Source organism: Mustela putorius, unplaced genomic scaffold (assembly GCF_011764305.1).
Source record: "Mustela putorius furo isolate JIRA1106 unplaced genomic scaffold, ASM1176430v1.1 tig00003853_pilon_pilon_pilon, whole genome shotgun sequence".
In the NCBI taxonomy this organism is placed as follows: Eukaryota; Metazoa; Chordata; class Mammalia; order Carnivora; family Mustelidae; genus Mustela; species Mustela putorius.
In genome coordinates this window covers 32,963,513-32,988,135 of record NW_025422005.1, presented here as the reverse complement: position 1 = coordinate 32,988,135, position 24,623 = coordinate 32,963,513, and the positions used below count along the sequence as shown (strand labels likewise).

Genomic DNA, 24,623 nt, shown 5'->3' with positions numbered 1-24,623 from the left:
TTAGCGTCACACAGCGAGCGCGCTTCCCCGGACTCGGGGCACAGGCAGCGGGGAGAGAGAGACCCCTCAGCCTGAGCGCAGAGCCGGCAGGGTGCCCTCCAGCCCCCCTCCCCCGAACCCCCTCCCCGCCGAGCCCCGCCCCGGACGTGCCCCAGGCCCCGCCCTCAAGCTCTGCCCACACGACCCCCCCGACACACACCGCAGCGCCAGCCAATGGCTGGGGTCCTATAAACTCTACCGCCGCGGGCTCAAGGCGAGAAGCTAGAGGTAGCCCGGGCTAGCGCGGAGCTCGTGGGCCGCGAGGCTTGGGAGCGAGCTCGCCAGGGAGCAGGAGGCCAAAGGACCGAAGTCAGAGTCGCAGTCGGAGTCTCCGAAGCGGAGCAGGAGCCCGAGCCGGAGCGCGCCGCGCCGCCCGTCCGCCCGTCCCCGCCCGCGCACCCGGCGCTGCCAGAGCCTCCGGCGCAGCGCGGCCATGGAGCCCAGCAGCAAGGTGAGTCGCGCGCCCGCCGGCCCTCCCCGCCCGGAACAAAGGCGCGGACTCCTCCGACCCTCCGCCGGCTCGAGCTCCCTCGCCGCCCCGCCGCGCTGTGCGCCCGGGGCGGGCGCCGCGCCTCTCTGAGCCTCCCTCGGCGCCGGCCTGTAGCGCCGCGCTCTGGCAAGGCTGGGGGCGCGGGTGCGGATGGGCTCGGGATGTGGCGGGCGCAAGGGCGCCGCGTGCGTAGTTGGCGCCCGCACCGGTATCTGGCTTCCTTCCGGGGGCGCCGCGCCGTCCACGCGGCCCGGCGGGGCTGGGGCACCCAGGGCCCAGGCGCTGCACGTCGCTCACGCTCTCCCCGGCGGAGGCCCCGCGCCGACTCCTCCCGGGGCGGGGGAGGGGGCTCGAGCGCGGCGCCCATTGGCTGAGCGGGCCGAGCCCCCGGCCCGGCCCCGGTCTCGGCGAGCGGAGGCGGCGGCGCGCGGAGGCGGCGGGACCCGCCCCCACTCGGCGGGCTCCGAGCCGCTGCGCGCTTCTCCCGGGGGCAGCACTACGCGCGCGGCCTGCTGTTTGGCGCTAGACGCGGCCTCCCGCGGTCTCCCGCGGCAGGGCTCCGAGGCTCCGAGGCGGAGGGCACTTGTTTCAGGCGGGGGCTCCAACTCCAGGATGCCCGGCTCCGGGGCGGAGACGGAAAGCCGGCCTCTGAGGCCCTTCTTGCCTCGTAGTGCAGGCCCCAAAGCTTTGCCAAGTACCGGGGAGAGGTGCTCCGAGATGGCACGTTCCCTGCTGGGGCGGGGCTGGGCCGAGGGAGCTCCCGGGGGGCCGCCGCCGCGAGCCCGGGGCCGGTGGGGGGTGGGCCGGGCCGGGAAGGAGCCCCAAGCCAGAGCAGATCTGGAGGGGAGCGCACGCCGGGGTCCGGGTCCGGGGGACACTCCGTGCTCTAGATGTGGCCTCTTCCCCTGGGGACAAACAACTGCCCAGATAGGGATCTCTTTCTTCGTCTCGTAGAGAGACTCGTCCTGCAGGGGATCTTTGTGACTTCCAGAACGGTTCCTTTTCAACAAATATTTGTCGATCCCCTCCTGTGTGCAGGGCATTGTTTCTTTCTTACCCTCCCTTTCCCCTCGCGACGAATATTTTAAAGTGACTTTTTTCTTTGAAGCGCTCCCTCCCCGAATTTTCCCAGCTCTTTGGCAGGGGAGGCACAAGGGTTCCCCCCCCTCCTTTTTAAAACGTGGAATGAGGGGATAGGACTGAACTCCGTCTGCACTGCCCTTCCTTTGGGCCGTGGAGATGTCCAGTGGGACTGAACGGGGTCTTGTCTGGCCATAGTGGCGCCTGCCCGACGCCTGGCTGTCCTCGGTCCTTACATACCTGTTGAATCCACGGAACTTGTATCACCCACGCTTGCCCTTGGGCTTTAGGTGAGACCCTGAGCCGCAAACCCAGCAGTCAGCCGTCAGCCATCAGTCGCTGTCCTGGCATGTGGATATGACAAAACAAAAATAAATCAAGTGATTTTGGCGAGTGGGAAGGCCTTGAGACCTTTGCTGTTTTATCTCGATGCTCTGACAGCCCACTTCACCTCTCTGGGCCTCAGTTTCTCTGTCTGTAAAAGAGAATCACCTTTTTCCCCCCCTTTTTCTTTTTCCTTTTTACTTCTTCAAAAGTAAGAACTGTCCTGTTGGGAAATGCCACTGTGTTACTGACCCTCGTAGGTCTGGAGCTCAGAGACGAGCGGTAACTTTTGCAAAATCACACAGCTAGTCAGTGGTGGAGCTGGATTTGAACCCAGGCCAATCCAAAAGGGCTTTCAGTCTCCGCTGACCTCTTTCACCACACCCTTTCTTGAATTTTGGGCCAACGGGAGATTTTGCCTAAACTCAAAGGCTGTCCTTATACGTAGGAGCTGGTTCTAAATGCTGTAGCCAGTGGGTGTTTTCATGCAATACCTTCCAGACTTAGGACTGTCTGCCCATCAGTAAATTACTTTGGAGCACCTCCTTCTCAGTGGTTTATCTATATTTACAAATTCATGTGTATACAGTCTTATGCTAGTAGATTTTATGCCTGCTAATGTAGAAATTTAAAAAGACACAGATAATAGTTAACGGTTAAAAATTTGTTTCATTTTTGCGAAACCCTCTCTGGGTCATTAGTATACATTCTAGAATAAAGCCTTACTTTTTGGAGACTGCTGATTTGATCAGTAAGCACAGCCCTTTTGTGCATGATGTTAGACTAAGGCCTGGAGAGGGTTTGTCCATTGCCTGAGGTCTTTCAGTCAGGTGTGTCTGACTCTGAAATTCTTTCTCTCCTTTAAAAAAAAAAAAAAAGGAATCTCTACATCCTTCACGGGGTCCGACTCACAACACCAAGATCAAGAGTTGTACGTTCTACCAACTGAGCCAGCCAGGTGCCCCTGATGTTTTTTTCTGCTGTGTTCCCCTTCATCTCTTAGGCACTGAGAATAGACCCAAACGATTTTGCTGTATTCTGTCGTGTCCTTTGCACATTGGTGTCCTCTCTATGCATTGTGCTGAGTTTAACTGAGTAGGAAGTGGGAGACAGGTTGAATGCCTCCCCTCTCAGCCAGAGGTTCACTCATGCCCCCTCCTGGGCAGTTGGCTAGGTGATCCCTGAGCCCCGCGCTAGGACCTCTCACCCATTACGAAGAATTCCTGGCTAGTCCCTTGTGGCGCCTGGGGCCTCTCCTGGGCCTCTGCCTTCTCTGTCTTCCAGATAAAGGAGAAATCAGAGATCTGCAGGGCTCCTCAGCCCCTCAGTGGTATGAAGAGCATAGACTTTTTTAATTTTAAAGTCCTGTGTATGTGGTTTTGAATTCCAGTTTAGTTCAGTTGCCTCGTCGGCAGGGTGATGTCATTTTCATTATTAGAGTCTAAGATTTTAGAAAGAACGTTTCTTTCCCCATAGAGGTTCCATAAATGTTCCTTGCTTCCCTGGACTCCTGAGATCCATTGCACTTACCTGGGTCTCAGGTGACTGTACCTGGGTTGTGGCCTCCATCCAGAAGTTTGACATTCTGACAGTGGGAGCTTTTGCCGGGATTCCCGGGCAATGAGTGTCGGTCGGTTGAGTCAATCATTAAAGATCCCACCGGCCAGTTCTTCTGTAGCAGGGGTTTGTTGGGAAGCCAGTTTGGGGGACTGGCACCTGGGTGGGAGTGTGGGGCCCAGAGCTGGGTCAGCTAATGTCGCTGCCCTGCCCTCCCCTCTGAGGGAGATACGGGCCGCAGTGACATCACTGCCCAATGAAAAATGACTTTCCCAAGGTCACACACCGAACCTCCTACTGCAGAACATGCTTCCAGGCTCTCTGGGATGGCCTAAGAGCATCAGGGAAAGAGCCAGAAGGAACTTTCCAGTGCATGGCCCAGCCCTCCATTTGACAGATGGGGGAAACTGGGGCCCATGAAGGAAAGACATTTGTCTAAGAAAAGGCTGTCACAAAGAATTGGAGATATTCCTGAGTAGTTAAAGAAAAAAAAAAAGGATTTTTTTCCCTGGCCCTGCCCAGTGTGCGCCCCTCCAATCACCCCAGAGCAATAGGAATTCTATCCTCCAGGACCTCCAAGCTCCTTCTGGTGCAGTCAGAGTCAAAAAGTGGGATTAGACATAACTCGACAACCGAAATCCTTCTGTGAATGCAAGCAAAACATGTCCTCAGGAAAGTATGACCTTGGGCAAGTGACTCTCTTCAGAGCCATGGAGCTGGAAACCTGCTACCCCATAGCCGGTATGATGAGACTGGCCCTGTTCCCCAACTCAAGGTGGTGGCTGTTTAGGTGGGAAGACCCTTTGCATGGCCATTTTGGGTGCACAGACAGTGTAAACATCTCCATTGGGATCCTTGTCCCACGCTGAGCCTGTTGGGGACCCAGCCCTGCTTGCCACAGTACTGGGTCAGTCCCAAATCCCCCATAATCAGCTTGTGACTTCAGGGAGCTCAGCTCTACCCAGTGCCTCCTGGTCACGGGGTGTCAGGGCCTAGAGTGCCTCCCTGGCTCTGAGGGTACAAGGCATCCAGTTCCCCCTCCCCCGGGGCTGGCAGAGCTGGGGAGGCCTAGAACAAAGGGGGAAGTGTGCAACATTGGCTTGGGACCTGCAGCCTCACCCTTCCCCCGCCTTACTCCTGGGCGCACAGGTGACAAAGCCACTCAGTTCGGTAACTGGCCTCCCCCGGATGGTGGAGGCTGAGAAGGCTCCTGGTTGGCCTCGTGGCCTCACAGAGAGGCTGTGATCAGGCTGGCAGGCCCAGGCCTGGTCACCAAAACAAACCTCTGATTGTTACCTCCCTCCATGGGAGGGGCAGAGCGGAGCCGGAGGCTCTGCCGTCCAGCCACCAGGCTAGGGAGGCAGTAACTAAAGCATAAACCGTGGGGTTTTATAGGAACTGAGCCAGGCGCCCAGGCCTTGAACTCAGGGCACGATCAGGGCTCGGTTCACCCTCTCTAAGACCTCGGCACCCACCCCTTGCTGGCTTTGGCTTCTTCAGGGCCTCGGCACCCTGGAAGGGGAGAGACCTCTTGCCAGATCCAGCTTACGGAACCTTCGGCCACTGAGGCCTCTGCTGGACAGGACGTGTCCCCAGACTGCCTGTCCCAGAGCTGGCCTCCCACTGGTATGTGCTAGCCGGCAGGAAAGGGAGGAAAGGGAGCGGACTGAAACAGCTCTGCCATTTGACCTCAGGGAAGCCACACCTTCTGTTGGAACCTGTTTCCTCAACTGCTGTGGGGATAATATCTACTTCTCTGGGTCAGGTCATAGATTCTTTGAAAATGACAGAAACAGAGAGGCGTCTGGGTGGCTCAGTCAGTTAAGCATCTGCCTTCGGGCACAGGTCATGATCCCAGGGCTCTGGGATCCAGCCCCACATCTGATGGAGAGTCTGCTTCTCCCTCTGCCATTTCCCCAGCTTGTGTTTTTTTCTCTCTCTCTCTGTCAAATAAGTTAACAAAATCTTAGGAAAAAAATACAGAAATGATGGGAGTCAATGATAGAGAAGCATACAAGGAAAAAGAGTAAACATCTTCTCCTGGTTGTAATGGTTTGTTTGGTGTTTCTCCTCACAGACGACTTTTTGGGCATGTGTGTTTGCATGCCTGTAAGTGGATCACACTTTCTACATAGTTCTGTGTGCCCTGCATAGCCCCTTCTGTTTGCCCACCATCCCTGAGACGTCAGTATCTACAGATGTTTTTGCTCTGCCCATACATGCAAGTATCATCTCTACAAGTTCATTTTCTCCCGCTTCCTTCCACAAAATGTACATCTGACACCTTGTTTTTCCGCTTGCTTTTTTCCTTAACAGTCGGTCCTGGCACGCACTTCCTATCAAGGACATACAGATGTGTTGCGTTCTTTCCAGCAGCTGCATAATATTCCATTATAGGCGTGTCCCACCATTACGAAGCTTTGGCACCCGCATCACTTTCCTTCTTCATATCATGTGCCACCTGATGTAGTTGAGGTTTTATTTTCTGCCCTCCCACCCCTAACTGAAATACCAAGTTTCAAGGAGGCAGGGGGTTGGTTTGGTTTAGTGCTGAATGCACATTGGCTAGAATAGCTTTGGGAACAAGAATTCCGGAGTAACGGCTTATTAGGAAAGCTCTCTTCTGGAGAAAAAGAGGTCTGGTCTGGAGGGAGTGGGCTTTCTCGGGTCAACCTAGTAGGGGGAGCTGGGACTTAAACTTGTCCACGGACAGGGACCTCTGCATATTCTCAAGGTCTGACCCAGTGAATTTCATCAGGGTTGAATTGGTGCCCATCTCACCCTTTGGATGGGTATCGGCTTTTCCAGATGGCTGGTACACAGCCCCGGGAGCGACGTAGGTTTTGTTTTAGGACAGATACCTTTGGGTTGTTTAGAGAGGATGATTTGGTTTTACCTGGAAGGCTTTGAAAATCCTGTGCACATGGTCTAGGTTTGCACAGAGCAGTTCTCTTTCTCTTTCTCTCTCTATCTCTCTCTCTCTTTTTTTAAAGGTTTTATGTATGTGAGAGAGAACACAAGCAGAGGGAGAGGGAGAAAGCAGGCTCCCTGCCCCTCACCCTGGGAGCAGGGACCCTGATGGGGGGAGTAGACCCCAGGGACCCCAAGATCATGACCGTGGCCTGAGCTGAAGGCAGACGCTTAACTGACTGAGCCACCCAGGCTCCCCAACACAGAGCAGTTCCAAGGACCTAGGGCTTCCAGCAGGAGCTGACAAACTTTTTCTGCTCTGTGATGCCCTTGTGTCATTGTCATGCAGAAGCAGCTGTAAACAATCTATAAATGAATGAGTGTGACTGTGTTCCAGTAATATGTTTATTTGTGGTTACTGAAATTGGAGTTTGATATCATTTTTATGTGTCACAAAATATTAGTCATTTTTTTTTTTTCTTTTCCAGCCACTTACAAATGGAAGCTCCGTTCTTAGCTGGCAGGCTGGGTTTGGCCAACAGACCCTAGTTTGCCAACCTTGGCTTAGAGCAAGATCCAGTCAAGTGGCCAGAGGTTTCTGAGCTTTGGCCTGGGCTGTCCTGGCACAGACTGGGCAAGGCCCCAAAAGTCGCTAGAATAGAAGTTGACCTACATAGAAAGTACCAGGTAGGAACCTTGTTTCCTTCAGGGCCGGTGCCCGGAAGCAAGGGGGAGGACATGAGCAGGAAGGGCATGGGATTTGGCCTCAGAGACCTCCTGCTGGAGGCATCACAGAGGCCGGGGACCTTCTGGTTATCTGCTTTCCCCTCTCACAACACCCCCTTTTCTCATCTGTGAGGTGGGGCAGCCTCTCTCCCATAGCGTGTCCACGGTGGCTGAATTGGGGTGCACTAGCAGCTGCTGGCATGGGGCCGGGTGCCTTGCTGGGGCGGTGGGTGCTGATAAAGGCAGCAGCTCCCTCCTCTCCTCTCTGCTTGCAAGACTAAAGGAGTGCCTTCTGCCCCCAGGGCCACTGCGGGGTGCAGGGGAGGCCCAGCCATGCATGTAGAAGTCCTGACCTCACTGGAAAGCCCGAGGGGATGGCCTCCAGAGGAGTTGCCTGAGGTCACCAGCAGGTTAGGCTTTGGAAGGGGGACCCATCCCTCTTCTTTTTGAAAAGAGTTGGCAGGATAGAAGGGGCCAGAGGGTAAATTTCTAGTCAAGGAATCCAAAGAACTCAAGGCCCAGCCCTGGCTTTTGTTTGCTGAGGATCCTGGGAGTCTGTCCTCTGACCTTAGGCTCCCCATCTGTCACAGGAGACTGTGAATAGCAATTCTGCAGTTAGGGGGGCCTCTTTCTATTTTAATGCCCAGAATTTTGTTCAAATGCAATCTTGGGGGGAAATATAAAATAAAATAAAAATAAAAATAAATAATAAATAAAAATTTATTATTTTTATAAATAAAAAAGGGGAGCTGTTATGGATTTCATACTCCCCTGCCTCACCCCCTCCTGTCCTCCTTAGAACTTGGGGACCCAGCTGCTGGAAAGACTATGTCCTGTGCTTCCGCGCCTGTCAGGAAACCGCTCGAGAAGCTGTGGGAGGAGGATGGGATGGGAGCAGCGTCTGGATCCAGCCAGCACGGGACCCTGCTCCTGCAGGGAAAGCCCTCCCTCTGCCAATATTGACTAAGGGCCTGCTGCCGGCCAAGCCCAGGGCTGGAGCACGGTGCTGAGGAAGGCACCTGGGCAAGGGTCAAAAGGCCACAGTGCTTAGCAAGTTACACGGCATGGCCAGTGTGCCATCTGGCATCCCAGTGTGTGGGAGGAGAAGTCCCCAGGCTGACCCTGCATCAGGACCCTTACATTGGGATAGGGCTGATGGGGGTGGGGGTGTGAGGTCCTCCTCTTTGCTGGTCCCTGAGCCTGGGCATGTGCTGAACTGAGAGGCCTGTGGCACTCCTAGGAGAGCCCAAATTTGAACTTGAGGTCTTTCCTCTCAAGTCCCAGGCCGTGGGAGTTACTGTTAGCCTGTTCATGCCTCTCAGAGCTGATGTTCCAGTGCCCACCTGGGGTTTGATAAATGGCCGAGGTAAAATCTGTAAGGATGAGCACTTTTCTGGCCAAATAAATACCCTGAAAGGAAAATTCGGAAGTGGTTACGAATGAATGATCTGTACTGTGCCCAACCGTGGGCGCGCTCTGGCTGCAGAGCTGGGTAAGACTCAGGCCCCATTCTTGGAGGGAGTTCCCAGACTGGTGGGTGAATTGCAGGGGACGCAACTAGGGCAACACCCTGTGAGAGGGCAGGTTCTTCTAGAAGGTAGCCTCAGCCGCAGGGTAGTCCCAGATGGGTGACCAGGGTGGGCTCCTGGGGGTCACAGATTCTAGATTCCAGATTCCACATTACGCTTCCAACTCTTAAAGAAGGCTTCACAAGGGGCGCCTGGGTGGCTCAGTGGGTTAAGCCGCTGCCTTCAGCTCAGGTCATGATCTCAGGGTCCTGGGATGGAGCCCCGCATCAGGCTCTCTGCTCAGCAGGGAGCCTGCTTCCTCCTCTCTCTCTCTCTCTCTCTTTCTGCCTGCCTCTCTGCCTACTTGTGATCTCTCTCTCTGTCAAATAAATAAATAAATAAATAAATAAAATAAATAAAAATAAATTAAAAAGAAAAAAAAAGAAGGCTTCACAAGAAAGCCACAGCTGTGGATTTGTTCCCCTTCTCCAGTCGCCACCAAGTAGTTCGTCAGCCTGACCCCTAAATTAAAGGTGTGGAATGAATGGATTTCATTGTGGCACCTAGATGAGCCACAGAGCAGGTGGGGGCAGGTGGTGCTGTGGTGGCCCAATGGAGAGTGGCTTCCCATGCTTCCCGGGTGCAGCACATGCTTGTCAGGTGAACCCTGCCAGGTTCCCTAATGGCCACGGATACTGAACTTGACAGCAAGTCTTTAGGGAAGGAACTTGGATCCCCCATTCTCCTCCGTGAGGAACCTGAGCCCAGAGGTCTCCATGTGTCCCAACTCCGAAGTGAAGAGAAGCCCTTCTCTGCTTTCCTGCCTGGGTCTCCTGATCTCAGTACAGCCCTGATCCCAGATCCCCCTGGGTGTGGTGGGGGTGTGCCTCCCTGCGGGAAAGGGACGCAACATCTCCTCTGCTGCGCCTAGCATCCGGCCACACTGAGCACTGCCTGTTTAATCCGGCAGAATCAGGCCCCTCTTCTTCCCCCTGCACAGACTGTTCTGGCTACCTGGAATGCAGTCTTGCCACTGCTTCCCCACTTGGCAGACTCAGTATGTCCTTCATGGCCAACTTCAATGTCACCACCTACAAACCTGTCTTCGATTGTCCCAGACAAAATACCTTGATGCTGGGACTGGGGTCTGTGTCATCCAGGGCCTGGAGCATGGGTCACTGAGCATGCCTGAGTCCTAGTGCAGCAGCCTGCTGGGGTGGCTGTGGTTATAACCAGGAGTGGGTAGGCAGGCAGGTTTTCTTTAAAGCAGAATTTGACCTTGACCTGCCCATGGCAGTTCTAGCCCAGATGTCTGTCCTTGGCTCCTAGTAGCCCCCATTGTCAGAGGCCACAGCTGCTCAACGGGGTGGGGGGGCCACAAGAGTAACTTCAGAGTCGCACACACCCCTAGGACATCGAGCCAGATTGAAAACGGGGTTTGTGATAAGACAACTTAGCGCTCACAGCTCTGCTGTGCTGTTCATTTCCTGATCACAGGTCATCTGTATTGCGGTTCACGACGTCATCTGTGTGCTGTTCATTTTTATTTAAATGCTTTGTTCGAAGTAATAGGAAACCAAGGGGTTTATAAGTAAATTCTTCCGAGTAGGTGATACAGTCACATGGTTCAAAGTTAAAAAGCATGCAAAAAGGTGTAAAGTGAAACCTTTACACCACCTAGCCTCTGCCATCCAGATCCCAGGGTACAGCGTTACCTTTCTTATGTGTTGTTTTAAGTAGGTAGATAGATGGGGTGTGTTCTGCCTCCCCTCCCGTCCTCAGCCATTTCTTTTTCTTTTCATACCACACACAGCATGCAACACACATTGCTAGGAAGCTAGCTTTTCCCTTAATATAGCTTGGGAAGTGTCCCAAATCAATAAGTAAAGAGCTTTCTGGGTTTGTTTTTTTTCTTTTAAGGTTTTTTTTGTTTTTGTTTTTGTTTTTTAATATTTATTTGTCACAGAGAGAGAAATCACAAGTAGGCAGAGAGGCAGGCAGAGAGAGGGGAGAAAGCAGGTTCCCTGCGGAGCAGAGAGCCCGACGTGGGGCTTGATCCCAGGACCCTGGGATCATGACCTGAGCTGAAGGCAGAGGCTTTAACCCACTGAGCCACCCAGGTGCCCCTTGTTTTTGTTTTTTAAATTTATCTGAGAGATGGCAGGGAGAGGCAGAGTCCTTGATGAGCTGGAAGCCTGACGTGGGGCTCGATCCTAGGACCTGGAGATCATGACCTAAGCTGGAGGCAGACACCCAACCATCTGAGCCACCCAGGTGCCCCTAGAGAACTTTCTTTTTTTCCCCACTGTATTCTATGATACAGCTGTGCCATATTTTATTAAATCATATTTACATTTATTCTAACGTGAATTAGAGAAATCTCTCTCTGGCACACCACTAATACTGTACTCTGTGTGGAAAACCCCAAGTTCACACGTGACTCACCACAGGCAGGGAGCCCTCACATGGAGGCCTTCAACAGCGGCTCTCCAGCCCTCCTCGGTCCACGCTCAGTGCCTTGTGACTGCCTCTGCCTTTATCCCAGCGGCCACCCGATGATGAGTTAGCTTGGCTGGGGCCCACAGAGCACATCGGTCAGATGCTCCCCACACACACAGGGCCCACAGCCCTGGGTCTGGAGGCTCCCTGGGGAGCTAAGGGAAGGGAGACTTTGGAAGGCCTGCAGTCCCCTGTGAGGAGAGCCCTGGCCCAGGATGAATGTCCAGGACAGTCCCAGCACTCACCTGCTGAAGAACGGACTCCGCCTGAGCGCTCAGGCTAACTAACGAAGTCTCCCTCTCTCCACCTCTGATGTGGGAACCTTGGCTTTTGCGCTTGTTGGCCTGACAGCTTCTAGAGGGTGAAAAGACCATGCTAGAGGAACCGGTCTGAGCAGCCATAAACCCAGTGCTGTCTGTGAGGATCTTGAAGACGGGGCTGTTTCTGGGTTCTGTTGGGAAATCGAGTCCCAAGGGTATGGCACCTTGTTCACCCAGGGTTCTCCTGTCTGGGGCCTTCATGCCCCAGGCTGCGGGGGGGACAGAGACCCTCCATGCTTTTCTTCCCCCCAACCCTTTGCCCCTTGAAACACCTTGGCCCGACACTCTTACTTGCCTGGTGTCATGTACTTTTCCAAAGCACGTTCCTGCCTGTTACGTCATCTGTGTCCACATAACCCTGGGAAGCCCATGCTCTGCGGATGGTTGCCATGAGAGGCACGAGGTGGGGAGTCAGGAGCCCTGAGCTCCAGCCTGACTCTCCGCAGACCCCTGCGTAATCTGTCTCTGCCTCTCAGGACTCAGTTTCCTGCTCTGTGAATGGAGGGAAAGGGAGGGCAAGACCACATCTCCAATGCTGCCAAGCATGATTCCCCCTGCCTTGTACACAAGCAAATGGGGGTCCGGACGGGACTAGGGAAGGGTGGCAGCCTGCTGGGACTCCGGTCAGCTGGAACCAGAAGCCAGCACTTTCTGGCCCAAAGTCAGGGTGCTTACACTGTATGCTGTTCCTCCCATGTAATCTGCCCCCCCCCTTGCATAGGGGAGTTGATTACTGGGCCTCCCAAACAGAGTCTGGAGCCCCCTGGACCTGGGCAGGTCATGGTTCCACCAGAGGAATGAGACTCCAGAGAGCCAAGACCTGGCTACAGAGGGAGAAGACCCGACTTCCCCTCTCCCCCAAGGAAAGAGTCTGGCCAGCCTAGTGTCTAGAAGTTTGCGGGGCTGGTTCAGGCATCCGAGGTCAGGAAGTGGCTGAGTTTCCTGGGAGAAGGACTGGTGTGGTGCCAGGAGCCAAGCTAGATATCTGAACACGGGAACCTGCCCGCCTGTGCCCTGGAGTAACCTGGGCCCAGACATGCCTGTAACAGAGTGGGTCTTCTTTTCTCTGCAGAAGCTGACGGGCCGTCTCATGTTGGCCGTGGGAGGGGCAGTGCTCGGCTCCCTACAGTTTGGCTACAACACTGGAGTCATCAATGCCCCGCAGAAGGTGAGTGCTATGCCTTCCCAGGCTTATCAACGCCAGCCTGCTCTGCTGGGCACCGCACACCCCACAGGCTCCCCCTGCCTCTCAGGTGCCAGTCATTTACATCAGTTCACCATCTGATCCCACCAGCCAATTGTCTGGCCCTGAACAGGTCAAAAATTCTTGATTTTGGCCTTGGAATCCTGGAGCTGCAAAAATCGTGGGGGCTTGTCATCTTGACCAGCCAGCACAGACACTCGTAATCATCAGAGCAACATGTGATACAATGATGCTGCATTTATGTGACACTCTGGGGTTCCAGAGGGCTTGGTGGTGCTTATCTCCCTTGCTGCTCAGTTTGCCCAGGCAGGCAGGCGGGCCGGTGGGCCAGCAGGCAGGCGACAATCACTGCTCCCGTCCTGCAGGTGGGGGGAGTGGCCAGAGAAAGAAACCTGCCCTGCATCACCCAGCGAGGCAGGGGTGGAGCTGGTGTCCAAGCCCAGTCTGCCTTGGAACCTTCCTGACCGGGTGGTCCCCAAGCCTGTGGTCATACCTGTCCACAAACCGCACCCTCCCTTGTAAAGTCCGCCTATTCCACTTGGAAATAGCCTTCTTCCCCTGGATGCCCCCTGTCCACGTAAAAATGATGTCTTGCCCTAGGGAACCATAGGGAGGAGGGGTCTGTGCTTCTTGCTTCTCCCTGCAGCACATCCCAGATCTGTCCTCACTTGTTCCTTGGATATCAGGCCCGGGAAGGAACCCCTCGACCATCTCTAGCTCAGCACACTTGCTTTAGGGAGGAGAGAAGAGGAGAGGGGTCAAGGGGCAGAAAGGAAACCACTGGAAGGCGTCCCTTCTCTATACCAGCCTTTTTGCACATGTTAATGAGGTTAAGTTCCATTTTAGAGACACAAAGACTGAGGCCCTGGGCAGATGAAATAACCAGCAGGCTCCACACATAGCTAGTGAATGGTAGATTCAGAAGCCAGACGGTTTCCATAATCTCAGGCTGTCTCCCTGACCAGCTTCCTCATCAGTTGAAAACTCTGTACCTTCCTAGGGAGGACGAAATGAGAGTGGACAGTTCTGCCAGGGCCATATTCTGCCCTCCAGAGGGTGAGGCTGGAAAGTGAGTGTGGCCAGCTCCCAAGGACCAGCAGCCAGTTCAGGGGCACTGGGCACTGTCGGGAGTCAGAGCTGGTCTTCCTCCCAGTAGGCAGAGGGTGGCTCTGGGGGGCCACGCCTGATGCCCGGGAGCGGGTTACCAGGAAGGCCTGGCCTGCTGAGTCATGCTCAGCTGCAGCAGAGGTAACAGGACTTTTCCAGACTTGTCTGAAATGGCGCCCATGCTTGGAACAGCCCCAGGTCCTGCTTTAGCTAAGTGTTCTGAACAGCTCTTGTTGGAGCTGGCTCCATCTGGGAACCACACAGATGGAAATTCTGCACAGTCTTAAGAGGATGGCTGAGTTCTGCAGTTGATTGCCCCTTGGGGGCTCCTGATTGCCCCTTAGGAGCCCCCTGGACACTTCCTATCCTGATGTGTTCAGTCCGGGGTGCTGTTTGGCCATTTTATGTTTAACGCACTCCAGCGATGCTCACGTGTGGCCAGAGTTGGGAGCTCCTGGGTTAAGTGACAGTCTGGACTGTGAACACCTAGTGAGTTAATGACAGGATGAGGACTCTGAGATCAGGATAGCAGCGTTTTCCAGAAGTGCAACAGGGCTGGGTAGGCAGAGGAGACAGACAGTCCAGGTTAGGGTGAAAGGGAGGAGAAAGAAGTCTGGGGAGGCCACCACGGGAAGCCCAGGCCTGACTTACAAAGGGCTTCGTGGGTCGATTTCACCCACAGAGTCACGCACTGGTGTGGCATGGCCCGGCGCCAGCAGGACAGGCCCGTGGGCACCAAGGCGTGGGCCAAGCTAGGAGTATGGACTAGAGTGAGAACAATAGGGCCTCATTGAAGAGGACAAATAGAATCAGATTTGCATTTGAGGGTGAGGAGTCAGGGCATCTGGGCAGTGGGAGGGTCTGAGAATGGGAAATGAGAGATAGGGAAATTGCGAGACAGCGGTTCCGAGTAAGTGGGGATAGGAAAACAAACACCGAACAGGAAGAGTGGGCAGGATTTGGTCATCAGTTCAGTGTGAGGACAAGAGTAGGGTTTGAAAGTGGCTTCTGGGTTTCTGGTGGGGGAGCCCGGTATGGGAGGGACCGAGAGGTACGAGAGGGACATGCCAGAACTGAGGTACGGTGAGACACAGCTGGAGATGCACAGGAAACATTTGGACGTGGGGGTCTGTTCCTCACGCGGGTAATCCGCTGGAGAAAAACTAGGAGCTGGTCACCGGTATTCAGACAGCAGGAGAGGGGGATGCCCTAGAGAGACTGGGATAAAAAGAGGAGTTGGGGGCCGCCTGGGTGGCTCAGTGGGTTGGGCCTCTGCCTTCGGCTCAGGTCATGATCCCAGGGGCCTGGGATCGAGTCCCGCATGGGGCTCTCTGCTCAGCAGGGAGCCTGCTTCTCCTCATCTCTCTCTCTGTCTGTCTCTCTGCCTATTTGTGATCTCTCTCTGTCAAATAAATAAATAAAATCTTTAAAAAAAAAAAAAAAAAGAGGAGTTGGGGAGTAGGGTGAAGGAGTGCTGTCTGGAGCCCCAGAAGGTGAGCTGGACCAGCTGGCCCCTTATTGCCCAACACCCAAGACCGGATGTTGCCAGTGTGGTGACCAAAGGTTGACTGGGTGGGACTGCGTGGGTAGAAACCTCCATCCCGCTGGTGGGGGTGGAGGGGGATGGGAAAGAGTAGGGAGGGTCCTTCCAAGAGATTCAGTGGAGAAGGGAGAAAAGAGGTTGGTGATTGGAGGGGTGGCCCACCTGAGATGCCTTTTCACTTGGGAAGACTTCATTTTATTTTATTTGGGAAGATTCCATTTTTAAAATGTGCCTTAGGGCATCAGCGGAGGGGGTGAGGGCGAGTTTGGGGGAGGGGTCTCCGGAGGCAGGGGCGGGGGTGGGGGTGGGGCAGAGGCACCAGGGTTGCATTTGGCCACCAGGAGCGACTGAGAAACTTCTGAACTTGCAGATGGGGACAGATCCACGGAGCAGTTCTCCCATTCTTGCGTCCTCCTGCCTAAAACCAGAGACCGGCAGAAGGCCAGAACAGCTGGGGAGGGCTGGTGGGCGGCATGGAGGGTCCAGCCGAACCGGAGATGTCCTTGATGGTGGCATCTGTGGGCCCCTGTCCAGAGGAGCTCGCTGCCACGAGGTCCGCAGTGAGGACCCGAGGGGCCAGTGCTCATTGCCCACACCCTGCAGTGGAGCGGGCTTTCTGGGGGTGGCCATCTGTGCCCCTGTGTTTACACCTGCACTTTGCACGTACTTCTCGTCAGCCTGACCCAGCCCTTCCAACCAGGAGTGGACTTGCTGTGATTCACCTAAATGGTGAAGGGGGGATAGGATGGCCAAGAGAGTTAAGAGATAATGGCTGGCCTTGAAGCTGCCCCTTTGTGCTGGGAGCCGACCTGTGACTCAGTCCTTCCGAAACTTTCACTCCTGCGCAAGGCACTGTCCCAGACAGTCTGGGAGGGTAGAGCTGTGACACATGGTCTAAGCTGGGCCCCACCCAGTCCAGCCCTAACTTAAGACTCCCGAAGGGCTGGGGGAGACGTGGGAAGAGCTAGAGCATAATTAATTGGAGGGGGGGTTCCTAATTCATGGAGGGCTTCGGGGTGGCTCTGGATGGAGCCCGGAGGAAGGCAGGCTAATGCTGGCGTGGGATTGATGGGGGCGGCCTTTCAAGGAGGAGTTGGCAGCTAGGCAGACCCTGAAGGGGAGTTGGCCCCTTGCGGAAGGAGGGACAGGTGAGGTGGCCCAGGCAGTGCGGAGATGGGCTGGCAAGAAGTGTTGCCCTGAAGTGGAACTGCCCACACCCCGACTGCCCGGCTTCCTAGGATGCAGCCCTGGGCTGGTTCCCTCGGCCTGCTCTCTGAAGGAGACTGTACCCCACTAATGGTGAGGACGCTTGAAGCTGGAGCTTATAAAACAGGCCCCACAGGGCTTCCTCCTGGAAGTGGTTAATTAATCATAACATTATCTTAAATGTTTACAAACCACCTCCCGGTAAATTATCTCCTCACAGCTGCCCCGCAAGGTGGGTGGGGCTGGGTTATCTCCTCCTCCTAGAGGAGGAAGCTTTGGACTGGTGAGGTCACTTGGAAAGTGAGAGGCTGAGCTACGGGTGGCCTCCAGGCGTCACCAGGGAGTGATGACCACATCCCGATGGTGCCCCTGCCAGGCCTCCTGTCTCCTGGGGAGGAGGGAGGAGGGAAGCCCGACCACAGAGAGCAAAATAAGTGAACAGGGCATCCTGACCACCGTCCTGGGTGGAGAGAGCTGCCTCTCCCTTCCCCAAATGGCCGAGTTGCCAACAAGGGGTGACTAGAGGCCATTTAGAATCCATGCATTCCTGGCCAAGGGACATTGTTGGACGTGTCTTGGAATAAGGCAGCCTCAGAAACCAGAGTTGTGGCTGGAAGGGGCTTAATGGTCCACTGGCTCATCATCCCTTGTTTGACAAAGGAGGAACTTGGCCTGGAGAGCAGACAAGGTCAGCCCAAGATGACCCAACTTGAAGAGGGCTCCCATCACAGCCCTCTGCCCACTGGGGCTGCCCTGGGCTCCAGGCTTCAGGCTCTCAGCCCCAGGCAGCCTCTCCTTAACTTCCATCAAGATCCAGAGAGTTCAGGGTCTTCCCCTCTCCCCTTCACCCATCTCCACTAACACAAACCCTTACAGCTTACTGTGTGCCAAATCTTACTCTCAGTGCTTCAAAAATCATCCTTCAGTTTCTTTTATAATAACCTTATTAGGTAGGCCCTAGAATCCCTGTATTACAAGAAAGTGGGGGCACAGAGATTTTAAGCAATTAAATAAAGGACACACAGCTAGTAAGCGGCAGAACTGGGATTTGAACCCCGGGGAATCTGGCTCCAGTCTGCATCCTTGCCCACCACAGTAGGAGTGGCAGTTCCATACTACAGTCGGATGGGCAGCCATACACCCTCTCACACACCTACAGCTGACAGCTGGTCCCTCTTGCTCTGACTTCCAGGCCAAGTCAAGCTCAGTCATGTACAGACCTCTCAACGGTTTCCCACACACAGTTGCACAATCCCTTACACCATTACTGCCTGTCTGAGCTGCTTCATCACTTCAGCCCTTCAGAGAGGTGGCTCATTTATTAGTTAGTGACTACTCTTTCTGCTTCTAGCCCTGTTGCTGGGACCTAGTGACGCAGATGAATCCTCTCCCTACCCCATGTTGAAACTGAGTCTAGAAGGGGATACATGTCTCCTGATGACGAGCTGTTTCAGGGCAGCCATGGAAGTGTGCGCAAGCCCTGTGGGAGCAGAGAAGGCAGAGGGAGAAGGTGCGTGGCCCGGAGAGCAGGGCTCTTCTCAAAATGAACGTCAGGGCCAGATCTTTGGCGTTGGTGGGGGTGGGGGGTGCTCGCCTAAGTGGTGTCATTTTGTTGAGCAGCGTTCCCACCAGTGTGACAACCAACAGTGCCTTCACACATAGCCAGATGTCCTCTGCAGAGTCAAGTTGCCCCTGTTTGAGAACCACTGCGATGGAGGGGAGGGTGTTGGGGATGGCTCTCGGAGTGTTTGTGTATACTCTGAAGGGTGATGAAGGGCCCATCGGGGAGAAGACAGGAACAGCGCATGGGAAACTGCAGAGATGCGGGGTGCCAGGGTGGTCTGGGGGGGGTAGCGAGGGGGAGGGCAGTGGGGAGCCAGGCAAGGCTGTGAGCGGGGCCTGCTATGGGGACCTGAAGATCCCTCTGCCGGCAGGGGAGGCCCTGGAGGCCAGGGACCTGTGAGGAAGCTAGAGCAAAGGCCAGGCCTGGGTTTCAGAGAGAAGCCATCTCAGGGCTCTTTCAGAGAAGCAGCGTGGGTGGTCGGAGCCTCTACTGGGGGGTTGTGACCCAGCTTCTAGGTCCATCTGGCTTCTAGTCCCCTCTGCAGGCGCTGGGAGGTGCCCCAGGGGACCAAGCAGGTGGGGCTATCTGTCCAGCCCCACCAGTAGCATCTGCTGGAACTCCCCACTGACCCTGGGGTGTGGCCGAGTGTTGCTCTGGGGACATAAGCTTTAGGGGAGGGGAAAGCAGGGACTAGGAAGTCGGGGTCAAGGGCAGGCTGAGGGACTGAACTGGACAAGCTGGCCCTTCTGTCTAACTGGAGCTCAGAGCTTAGGTAGCTCTTCAACCCCTTTACATCTCCCCCCCCACCCCCCGGAACATCTAGGACAAAGAAGAGAGGCTGGAGAGGGAGCTCTGACTCTCCCTCCCAGGATGATCTAGAAGACCCTGGGGCAGAGGAATCTACAGAGAAGGATGTTGAGACCAGCCAGAGGTTCCAAAGCAGTCCCCTTCTCTTGGCAGTAGTTGAGAATTCTAGATCAAGGGTTGGCAGGGAGGCCAAATCCAGCTAGCGACTTTTTTTAAGGCCCTTGCACTAAGAATTGTTTTTACATTTTTAGAGGGTTGCGGGTGGTGGAGAAAAATCGGCTGTGCCCATTTTTAATATTTGCTGTCTAGCCTTTTACGTAAAATGCTTAGCAATCTCTGCGCTAAACTTTGACTTGTATGCTTCCTGCTGACAGGGAACTCACTACCTGTGACCCGAGCAGTCCCATCCTCTGAAGCCTAGGAAGCTCTTCTTCTGAGAGCTGAAGACCTGTGTCCTGGGGCTCTGTAGGTCTGCTGGGTTTCTGTACCTGGGGCAGCCAGGCAGGGTCCGAGGTAAGACTTTAGAGGCAGGTCCCTAGTTCCTTCAGGTCCTTTCTGGCACTAAATTCCTTGGGATAATCCTTTGTCTTTAGGTGGCTCGAGTAACTGCTTATTCTGTATGCTGGGCAGCAGACGCTGCCTCATGCCCAGGGCCTGACTACCGACACTACCCAGACACAGAGGAAGTCCGAACTTCCTCCGCAGACAGGCACACATGTGGTCCTTCTCCCACAGTTGCCTGCGCCCGGGGAGGAGGAGAGGGAGGGATTCCCAAGGAGTCAGATCTGTGACGCAAGCCTACCCCGCCACCCCCAGGAAAATGGCAGGCTGAGGAAGAGCTTTTTACTGGGAACTGTCTAGTCCGGGATCTCAGCTGTCCAGAGCAGGCCCGCTTTGCCCCACTGACCCCTGCGGTGTCCCCCATGGGCATCTGCCTTCTAGGGTCAGAGATCCTTCATAGCCCTAAACTCCTGAGAGCCTGATGCCATGGTAGTCCCCGTTCTTCTCCCAGCGTTCAAGCACTCACAGACCCTCGTGTGGGAGGGGTTGGGAAGGGAGCAGAGCTGCGGATGGATGGCTAAGCCTGGAGCGTTGGACGTGCAGGGCTTTGATGGCATGATGGGGAGTAATTAATCATGGGAAGCAGAACCGCTTCAGTGGATGGGAGGGGTCAGGAGCGGAATCCAGCGAGACCTAGGGCAGGTGCTGCACGGGTAGAGAATGGGCCAGATCAGGAGGGAGGTTTGGTGGGACCTAGTGACTGACTGCCTGCAGGGTGGCAGCAGGGTCAAGGCTTGTGAGGAGTGTGTAAGGTGGAAGCTTTCAGAGAAGCACGAGCCTGGCCTCACCTCACATATGAGCTGGGCTTTTGGAGGCTGCTGGTGACCCTGTTGTGGAGCCTGGGTCTGTGGGGTCCTTTTGGGGGACTGTAGGCTGCCCTTGGGGGCATCCACTGGTAGGATGGACGCTGAGGGCACAGACTAGGTGGGGGGTAATCCCAGAGCTTCTCCCTGTGTAGCATTCTTCTAATTTTCCTGGGCCCAAGGCCAGCTCAGGCCCACGTGGGCCATGGACCGCCCCCCCCCAGGGGGGGGGGACAGGACACGGAGTCCCCACACTAGCAGCAGAAATGGAAAACCAGACATACCTTCTTCCCAGAAATCTCAAGTGCCAGATCAAGAGGCAGGAACCCACTGTGCAGCCTCAACTTGGCCAGGAAGTACCACTGGGGAGTGGAAAGGATGAGCCTGGGGCTGGGGCTTCGGGGAGGGAGAAGGTGGAGGGGGCTGGTGGCTCACCCTCAGCCATCCCCATTGAGTGGTCTGAGTAGCCGGGGAGCTCACGAGCCATTGAGCTAGCTCTGGACAAGATTGGGCCCCTCTGACTTGCCACCACAAGCAGCACACTTTACTGGGTGTGGGGAACCTCTGGAAATGTGGTCCTCTTATTGGCCACCTCAGCATCGCCAGCCACCCCCCAAGAACAGGGTTAAAGACCTGAGCTGCTGAAAGAGCTCAGCCTCACATCTTCAGGCTCATTTAGGGAGTAAGCCCTTACTCAGCACTTGTGGACTCTGCACGCAATTCGGGTAATTCCGCTAGCTGGCTTCTTGGCAAAAATCAGAATGATATATGTGGAGCGTTCTCTTGAGACAACATCTGAACCACGGGGGACAGAGGAAGACCCTGTGAACTCCAAAATGCAAACATTAAAGGTTATCTGGGGCAGAGGGGTGGTCTCCCTGCCCCTGGAGAGAGCCCCAGGGGCAGCAGAGTGAGACTGACAGGGAGAGAGATTTCCACCCCGATGATGGGTTCTCGGTGGCCTGAGTGTCATTTATCTGGACAGTCCCCTTTTCTAGGACGGCCTGTTCTCTGCAGAGTCTGATAAATGGAGCATTACTTCTCCCAACCAGTCCTCCATGGGGGTTGGTGTTAGCCCTTGAAGAACAGAAGCACTTTGTTTTGTTTTGTTAAAATCTGCCTTCTTTCTGCTCCCCTCCCCCCAGGAGAAGAATCTCCCAGGAGGAGAGCCTGAGACCCTCTCTTGGTTTCAGCCTCCTATTCCCTCACCAGGTGTCCCTGACACCAGTCCTGGGATAGGCCCCAGCCCTGGGATAGGCCCCAGTGTGAATCCCTGGGGTCCCTGTCCTCAGAGAGGACAGACTCCTGGGACCCTGTGAGCTGGACCTCACAAGTTCTCAGCATGGTTAAGGCAGGATGGTCCTTCCAGATGGAATAACCGTGGAGAGTGTGGAAATGATTCCTAGAGCCGAGGTAGAGATGGTGCGAGGTGGGGAGGCCGGACTGGTGTCTGACCCAGAGCCTTGACTTTGAATTCTGGGATGCAGGGTTGGCTGGACCTTGTCAGCGGTCTGCACTGCCCTCGGGCCGGTCCCGGAATGAGATGGAGGTCCCTTGACTCAGTCCCCAGGCACCACGCAGGCACTCTGTCTCATTGGTTCCCTGCAGCACTCTGAAGTAGATATTGCTAATGTTGCCATTGGAGATGAAATAATTTGTCCAAAGTCGCGGTTGTGATAAAGGGGTAGATTTGGGACCTGAACTCCGTTGTTGTCCAGGTTCGTAACCCCTGTGCTCTCTGGCTTCCCTGGGACAGATGGGGGCTGCCTCCCTCCATTCCCCAGGCCCATGTCAATCCTTCCTAACCCCCTGGACCCCGGCCTCCTGTCAGCCATCTCTAGAGACCTGGGACAGATCATGGCAGCAGGGCAGGAAATGGAGAGGCCAAGCACCCATTGCAGCCATGGGGCCAGGCCCAGCATACTTGATGATCTGTCCTGGGACCAAAGGCCTCGGTCCCCCTCTACCCCCAACCTGGGCAGTTGTAGCTGCCTACCATTTCCTCTTCTGCTAGACCCCTGGGGCTTGGGAGGGTTAGGGAGGTCCGAGAGCAGTGGCGCGGAGGTGGTGCGAGAGGCAGCACACTGCTGCGTGCCAAGGGATTCGCCGCGTGCTGCAGGGAGGGCTGCCTGGACAGGCTGGGCACGGGCTCGGTGGGCAAGGAGCCGAGTTTGAGCAGCAGGTGGTGGAAGCGGAGAGAGACATGCAGGTTTGTGACTGGCTGAACCCAGGAATATTCAGACTGTGAACACCCGTGTGTGTGCGAGATGGGGCGAGTGCACAGAAGGCTGTTTCTGGGTATGTTGGGTCCATGCCCAGCTACGCATGTGGCTGGATGGGTCAGACCGGTCCCGTGGCACTGGGTGTGTGGCCGCGTTGCCTGAGAGTAGGGTGAATGTGTCCAGGGAGAACCGGTGGATCAGGCCAGGCCCTCCTTTGGGTGGGGGCAGGGCTGTGGGGGGGGCAGGCCTCTAGGACAGGTGTTTCCAGTTCCTGGAACTGCTTCCTTGTCCTTAGCCTTCCCCAAACGTCCCAGCTTGGCACCTGGCACAGGGGAAGAGGTCATGGGTCATCCTTCGGGGTGGAACTCCCACATAGCTGGGCCGAGGGGTCAGAAGGCAGTTGTGTGAGGTTCAGGTGCGCGTCTTGTATGCCGGTGCTGAGGGTAAAGTCAGTGAGTCAGTGAGCTGCCCTTCCCTTTATCCCAGAGCGTCTGGAACCAGGAGCCATCTGTCCAGCTGTGTTTCCTCCCCAGCCATGGGGTTGGGGAGAAGGCACAGAGGCCAGGAGAGCCTTATGTGCCATGAAGAGAAGAGGGGGGCAAGTCGGAGGAGACACTTTCTCCCTGAAACTCTCCCTGCCCTGACTGTGGGTCATTTGCTGTATCCCCCTCCCGCTAGCAAGTTCTGTTAACCTTGTGACCCCTGAGGGTACTGGAAACTGCATCTGGGGAAAGCATAAAAGCTGGCTCCCCTCTTGGAGATGGAGCCCAGCCCCTTGTTCCTCACCTGGGGAAACCGAGGCCCACCAAAGGGAGGGACTTGGCTTAAGGATATGCAGTGACCTTGGGGCCCAGCCAGGTGTTGGGCCCTCTCCGGCACGCTGTGGTCAGTGGCCCCCATGGAGGGGACCACGGAAGGGAAAAAGGGCCGCTGCCTCCCCTCCCCAGCAGGCTGCTTCTCCTCCCGCAGGTGATCGAGGAGTTCTACAACCAGACATGGTTCCACCGCTATGGGGAGAGCATCTCGTCGACCACACTCACCACCCTGTGGTCCCTCTCTGTGGCCATTTTCTCTGTAGGAGGCATGATTGGCTCCTTCTCTGTGGGCCTTTTTGTTAACCGCTTTGGCAGGTGAGCAGAACGGGTTCTGGCTGTGGCCAGGGGGTCCCAGATGGGGGGAGGGGAGACTTCCCTGCCTGTTCAGGGTGTTGTCTGTGACCTAGCCCCTGGGACTCTGGGGAGATGTAGGCACGCACCTGACCGGTGACCCCACCCCTAGGCGGAACTCCATGCTGATGATGAACCTGCTGGCCTTTGTGTCCTCTGTGCTCATGGGCTTCTCGAAACTGAGCAAGTCCTTTGAGATGCTCATCCTGGGCCGCTTCATCATTGGTGTGTACTGTGGCCTGACCACAGGCTTCGTGCCCATGTACGTGGGGGAGGTGTCCCCTACGGCCCTCCGCGGGGCCCTGGGCACCCTGCACCAGCTGGGCATCGTCGTCGGCATCCTGATTGCCCAGGTAAGCCGGGGCAGGGTCTGTCTGCTCACACTGCCCGAGCCCCCCGCGCCCCACAGCTTCTGTGGCTCTCGTGTGTGTGTCCAGATGTCTCCCCGATGACTGTTCTCAGCCAGCCTTCCGCAGCCCTGCAGCGAAGGATGGCCTCGTGGCACACATCCTAGTAGGCTTAGATCCCAGCGACCACTCCCCCACTCCCAACCTCCCCAGGGCCTCCCAGGCACGAGAGCCGCGTCCAGATGACTGGGCCCTTCTCGTCCCAGCCTCCTCAGCCCTGTGTCCTGTCCTTCTCCTGTATCTCAGCCCTGTGTCCTGTCCTTCTCCTGTATCTCAGCCCTGTGTCCTGTCCTTCTCCTGTACCTCAGCCCTGTGTCCTGTCCTTCTCCTGTATCTCAGCCCTGTGTCCTGTCCTTCTCCTGTACCTCAGCCCTGTGTCCTGTCCTTCTCCTGTATCTCAGCCCTGTGTCCTGTCCTTCTCCTGTATCTCAGCCTTGTGTCCTGTCCTTCTCCTGTACCTCAGCCCTGTGTCCTGTCCTTCTCCTGTACCTCAGCCCTGTGTCCTGTCCTTCTCCTGTATCTCCACATGCCGGGCTCTCCCATGCCCCCGGGCCTTGATGCCTTTACGTAGACACCACCT

At 55.8% G+C, this 24,623-nt stretch overlaps 1 protein-coding gene across 2 annotated transcripts in view; it reads left to right on the top strand.

Annotated features, from left to right (window-relative positions):
* Positions 1 to 209: 209 nt before the first annotated feature.
* Positions 210 to 24,623, top strand: part of SLC2A1 (solute carrier family 2 member 1) — a 28,985-nt gene continuing 4,571 nt past the window's right edge. Inside the window, exons 1-4 of one of the 2 annotated variants that reach the window (XM_045064347.1) lie at positions 210 to 490; positions 12,526 to 12,621; positions 23,440 to 23,600; positions 23,749 to 23,989. In XM_045064347.1, the coding sequence (XP_044920282.1) occupies positions 473 to 490; positions 12,526 to 12,621; positions 23,440 to 23,600; positions 23,749 to 23,989 (516 nt within the window). In that variant the 5' untranslated portion in view covers positions 210 to 472. Of the gene's footprint in view, positions 491 to 12,525; positions 12,622 to 19,199; positions 19,398 to 23,439; positions 23,601 to 23,748; positions 23,990 to 24,623 lie in introns of those variants that run through there. The other variant, XM_004740613.3, reaches the window with a different exon arrangement.